This window comes from Crocodylus porosus, unplaced genomic scaffold (assembly GCF_001723895.1).
Source record: "Crocodylus porosus isolate Cpor-Errol unplaced genomic scaffold, CroPor_comp1, whole genome shotgun sequence".
NCBI classification, from domain to species: Eukaryota; Metazoa; Chordata; order Crocodylia; family Crocodylidae; genus Crocodylus; species Crocodylus porosus.
The window spans coordinates 8,493,183-8,498,979 of record NW_017728911.1 but is presented as its reverse complement, the minus strand read 5'-3'; the positions used below and the strand labels follow the sequence as shown (position 1 = coordinate 8,498,979).

Here is a 5,797-nt window from a genome sequence, read left to right as displayed (position 1 = left end):
TGAGTGGGGCAGCAGGCGCGAGAGGCACGGCAAAGGCTCCACAGAGGGCGAGGAGCGGAATAAACCCAAGAGACAGGCCCTGTGGGGCGAGGCCTGGGCACGGCAAGCCCAGAGGCGCTGGTAGCTGGGTGCAGGTCGCAGCAGCGGCCCAGGGGCACCGGTATCAGGGGCAGGTTGTCCAACCGGCCCAGGGTCGCCGGTATCAGGGTGCAGGTTGCTTAACCGGCCCAGGGGTGCCGGTAAAAGGGCGACAGAGGCACTGGTATCAGGGTGCAGGTTGCTTAACTGGTGACAGGGGCCCCGGTAGAGGGGTGCCAGTGGCGTGGTAGGCCCAGGTAGATTGGAGAGGGGCGCCGGGGAGTGACAAGCCCGGGGGTGCCAGAGAGGGGCACCAGGGCAGGACGAGCCCGAGGGACGCCAGAGAGGGCGCCGAAGGGCAAGGGACCCAAACAATGTCCAGAGAACAGTTGCGAGGCTTGGGGTGTGCTACAGGGGAGGTAGGAGGCCCATAAGGCTGGGGGTGTTGGGGCACCCCACGTGGAACGGAGGTAATACCAGTGAGGTGTCAAGGTGGAAGTAGGCAGCCTCCCATAACTGAACTTAAGAAAAAAGACGTGGCAGGTGAGTAGAGGGTACTGGACCACCTTAATTGACACGGCAGGGAGCGCTAGTGGGCTCACGGCCACTCGCTGGTCCCACTCTGTGACAGTAGATCTATTGAAAAAAATGTTCTGCTTCTAAGTTGATGGGTTAAATAATGGAAAATGTCTGTCTCTGACTTTACATTATCCATGGCTTTAGCTTGCACTTGATTTACTTCAGTAAATCTTGTCTCGTGACCAATCTGTGTAACAACTTGGGTTACACTGTGCTCAGCTATTCAGTTGAACTTGAGAGGCAATAGGGAGGTTGGCCACAATTTCAGGAGACTGGTCACTCAGATAAAGTGTTTTGGGATTGCATTCTTGTCTGATATACTTGAGCATTGTAGCATGGTTCCCGTTGCATCAGCCTCTGGTTTATTCTCTGTGGTGCCTAAACAGTCAGGGTAGTGCACATCTTGGGCACAGTCAGATCTTTGCATTTGCACCACTCTATTGTGATCTGAAGTGACAGTTGCAAAATACCTGTTTTAATCTTTTGTCTAACACAGTCTTTTTAAATTTTTTGTTTTTGTTTTTCTGAATTGTCTAGAAGAAACTTGATCCTGTTTCCTTTCCCTTTGTTGCTCAACTTAACCTATCTTTTTCTCTCCCAAGGAATTGACTTCAAAATCAGAACAATAGAACTAGATGGAAAGAAAATCAAGCTACAGATATGGTGAGTGTTTCAAAATAGTGTAAACAGAATTAAGTCCTTTAATTGGTGTTGGTGTGAATTAACACATGGATAGCACATGGAATTCATGTAGCGGAGTGACTTTAATAATAGCAAGGCTATACAGTATCTGGCAAATGCTGGTTTAATAGCTATTTCACAGAATCATAGAAAATTAGGGCTAGAAGGGACCTTAGGAGATAATCTAGTCTGACCCCCTGCTTAAAGCAGGACCGCCCCGAGCTAGATCATCCCAGGGCTGTGTGTAGCCGGGTCTTAAAAACCTCCAAGGACGGAGATTCCACAAGCTCTCTAGGTAACCTCTGGGTATTTACCAACGTCTTTTGAGTAGAAGGGTTCTATGCACTTCATACTTAACACGTGCTGGCTGTAATACTGCTGGTAAAATGAGATGTTGGGGGGAAAATATTTTAATAACTTAGACGAGAGAAATACTAATTGCATCAGATCAGGCTAAGCAATTAAATTTTCTGTCTTTTTTTTTAAGTCCGATCGACATGGGGATGTTTAGTGGGTTTTTTTATTTTTAATGAATTGATGCCCAGCCAGACTACTTGTAAATGGGTAGTAGGGTTTGCCAGTACTCCTCGGGTTTGAGGAGTGGAAGGACTGATGTCAGTTGGTGTCTGTCTGCTGCTATCAGAGGGAATAGTCTGGTTGCCTCAACCTGATTGTCCTCAAACAAGCCACAAAATAGTGTACATTCATGTATAAAACTTAGGGTTCTTAATTTGCTTTGTTTGATATGTGATGAAAGGATCTTGGATGAAAAACTTTTACAAGGGTGAATCACCATGGCTGAGTAAATAAACCTTGTGCCTTTGACTTTTTTTTCTGTTGTTTTTTGGGGGGGGTGGGGGGGAGGAGGTTTGAACCTCTAGTGTTCAGTGTTCTCTGCATGCAGTTGACATTCAGAGGTACTGTATAGTCTTCTGGTCCTCACAGTCGCATGTCATGAAGCACAATTTAAGAGTATAAGCTGTCCCTGATGCAAAGTTATTGGTTCTTAGCCAAATGAGTGAGAGTATATGGTACAGGAAAATTGCTTTAGTTGTTGAGCTTCTCTTTCCTTTTGCAAGCATGCTATGCCTTTGTTCAATACTATGCTCTTGTTCACAATCTCTTTACGTGGTACCTATCGTAAAAAGGTCACATTGACTGAGACTGTAACTATTTACTCATAGGTTTGAGATGATATGCCATTTCCTCTCATTATGTTATAATGATTATCAATACCTTTTTGAGGTCAGAAGTTTCTCCACAAAACTTGTAAATTATGTTATTCCTAATATCCTGGAGTACAAAATACTCCTTACTTTTGGGGTGGGGGTGTGTGTGTGATGGTTTGGGGGGGAGGTTAAAGTTGTTTTTCGTAAGTTTTTTAAAACTTGTTTTAATTATTTTTAATTTAAAACAGTTAAACTAACAAGTGATTCTGTTTCTTGTTTTCTCTTCCCCTCTGCCCCCCAACCCCAAATTCTAGGGATACAGCAGGCCAGGAAAGGTTCCGTACAATTACAACGGCATATTACCGAGGAGCCATGGTGAGTGTTGTTTAAGGGATTTTTCTCCTTATAATGCAGTGAACTTTATATATTTGTTTCTTCATTTTTGGTAGAGCATTATGACTTACAAAGCAGGGAACTAAGTTTCTTCAAGGTCATTACTATTATGTGATGTCCTGCTCTTACATTTAAACTAAGCTCCTTTTGTTCCATCTCTGTTCAGTTTCTGCAGGTGTAATAGATGTAACTTCAAACTGTGGGTGCATATAGGCTGCTTATAGATGATGGGGGCGGGGTGGAAAAACACAGCTTCTAGTTTCAACTCAGCATGGCCCTGCTCTAAGTGTAGTGCTTGCCCAGAAGATGCATTGTGTTAGTTTGACCTGACTTGCCCAACAACTGTATAGATCAGGTGCTGCAGTGGGGCTTTTTGAAGCTTTTATCTAATAGCTGATTCAGTCAGTTTTAGATAAAAGCTCCAAAAAGCCCTGCTAAAGCACCTAATCTATATAGATATTGGGCAAGCTGAGTTAAACTAACATGCTTCCTCTTCCAGTAAAGGAATGTGTTTTTTGGTTTTTTAGTTTGGTTGTTAGTTTCTTTTGTTTTTTTTTGTTTTAACCTTCCATGTTAGAGGTGCACCAATACGTTGATCCATATCATATTGCCACCGATTTTAAAAAGAAAGTTGACCTTATCCACAGTTAGCTTTTTTTGGCTGATGTGGCCAGTAACGTCACTGATAAATGCCTCATGCATGTGCAGCTGCAGCACAGCATGCAGGCAGCCAGGAGCACAGCCTGGCAGCTTGGAGAGTGGTATCCAGCTGGCAAGTCTGTTTGGGGGTGGGGAGAAGGGGCAGGGGGAAGGAAGGGGCTTGGGAGTGAGGCAGACCAAGACTCCTGCAGTAAGGGAGGTAGAGGGGCATGGGCAGGCACTGCGCAGCTGGGGACAGAGCTGTGGCTTGTCTGCAGGTTGTGGGAAGGGTGGGGGTCAGCTCCTACCACTGCATGCACCCCCACAGAGACCCCTTGGATCTCTGGAGTGAGGGCAGACTGCTGCTGTGGGCTGAGGCCAGGGGCTCTTCCTGGCTGGGCCAGGGCTGTTCTTGAGCTGGGCAGGGATGGTACTGGGAGGGGGGACTGCAGGGTGGGCTACAGCCACCCCAAAATTTGCCGTAGCCCCCTTTATCGCAATGCTGCTGTCGCTCACCCTTGCCCCACACAGATCCAGGGGGCACACAACCCCATGTCTTCCTGGGGTGCATGTATTGGCAGGAGCCTGCCCCTCCCTGCACCCCTGGATGAGCTGTGTCTCAGTCTTCTGCCCCTGCCCCAACACCAGCCCCACTCTCTCCCTCATCGTGGGGGCCTTGGTCTGCAATCCCCATGTCCCTTTCTTCCCCTTTTCCCCCACAACAGACTTACCAGCTGGATGCTGCTTTTCGAGCTGCTGGGCTGCATATCAGCAATTGGATCAGTATCAGCTGATATGGCTTGTTAAAAATTGGCCACTGGTATTGGCCAAAAAAATCTATCGGTGCACCCCTACCCCATGTCTATAAGTGCCCTACGTACAGTCAATATTTTCATGTTCTCATGAATTGGCAGCAGAATTGGTGACCTACAAATCTGTTAACATTAAAAGTAGTCTATTTTGAATAAGGCTACCTCTTCTAGCTCCAACTAACCATAACAATCACACTTTACTTATACATGCGGTTGACCTATAGTCAAGCCCCCTACAGTCTTGACTTTTATATTTGCAATACTTTTCTGCATGCAGTAAGTCCTAAATCAGTTTTCTGTGCAGTTTTATTTCAGTATTTTGTGGTGCACTTAATTGTTTGGATTCTTTACTCTGGGGTTTTGTAATGTCATTAGCAGTTCAGGTCACAGTCTTTGTAGTTATTGTATTGGGGGGTGGAGGAGAGGGTATATCTGTATTCAAACTTAACCTACAATTGGAGCTATTCAGTAGGTTTAATTAAATCTCTGTGCTTACTGCCTTTTACCACCTTCATCAGGTTGAGAATTCAGCAGCTAAATCCAAACAGGATGTGATGTATAAGCTGCCTCTATTAAGGTGCAGACACATTTGCACCAATGTAGCTTGTATTTTACAATGGTGTAAAAGAGAGAATTATAGACAAATGATATATAGCCCTATGCAGATATAGACCACTCTACTGTTGTTTGTTACCCTGTAGCAAAGCAGCTGAAGTCATACTTTGGGGAGGGTGGGGTGTTCCAAGTCTAGTCCATTTCAACTGACTACTGCAGGATGGGCAAAATACGGCCTGCAGTTGCCTTTGCAGCACTCTGGAGCCAAACCCTGCTTGGAGCAGCCCATCTCACGCTCCCACCTGCACCTGCCATGGCCATGCTTACTGACAGCCCTGGCCAACATGCACAACTTTCCAGCAGAAATGTTGCTACTGCAGCCTCCCAGGTATTGCTTGGCTCCCCCTGTCTTCATTAGTGGCCCCTCCTCCCCCTTGCTGCCCTGTCCCAGGGTGTGGGGCTCTAGCTTCTACTCCTGACTGTCTTCTACCTGCTCTGCTCCCCCGGCATGATAAGCAGCCACCTGCGGGTGGGTGGAAGGCAGCTGGGAGCTTCCTTCCATCTTGAGTGGTGCAGCAGGGGCAAGAGGAGGAGGATTTGCTTTAGGTGAGGAGAGCTGAGCAGGACCCAGGCAGCTGCAGCAGCCCTGCCAGGAAACTGCATGCTGGCTGGGACTGGGGACTAGGGTGGTACAGTTTGGCTGGTATAGCTTGGCCACATGAGGAACACTGTGGGTGCAGCCAGGTGGGGGAGGGTGGGGCAAACACACCTGCACTGCACCTCCTAACTGAGGTCTGCTGCATATGCCCCCTTGCCTCCCCCTACCACCCCTGGCCAGCTCCTGGGACCTAGCACATGGGCAGCCCTCTTCCGGCAGCCCTTCCCCCCCCC

The 5,797-nt window shown here is 47.4% G+C and overlaps 1 protein-coding gene and 1 long non-coding RNA gene across 2 annotated transcripts in view; one reads left to right on the top strand and one right to left on the bottom strand.

The window, feature by feature from the left end:
• The window catches only part of RAB8B (RAB8B, member RAS oncogene family), a 38,861-nt gene that overhangs the window by 22,074 nt on the left and 10,990 nt on the right, over nt 1-5,797 (top strand). The window contains exons 2-3 of the mRNA XM_019533402.1: nt 1,260-1,320; nt 2,822-2,882. Coding sequence (XP_019388947.1) covers nt 1,260-1,320; nt 2,822-2,882 — 122 coding nt within the window. The remainder of the gene's footprint in view (nt 1-1,259; nt 1,321-2,821; nt 2,883-5,797) is intronic.
• Nucleotides 2,483-5,797, bottom strand: part of LOC109308928 — a 17,805-nt gene continuing 14,490 nt past the window's right edge. Inside the window, exon 3 of the long non-coding RNA XR_002100740.1 lies at nt 2,483-2,496. This is a non-coding gene — a long non-coding RNA (uncharacterized LOC109308928). The remainder of the gene's footprint in view (nt 2,497-5,797) is intronic.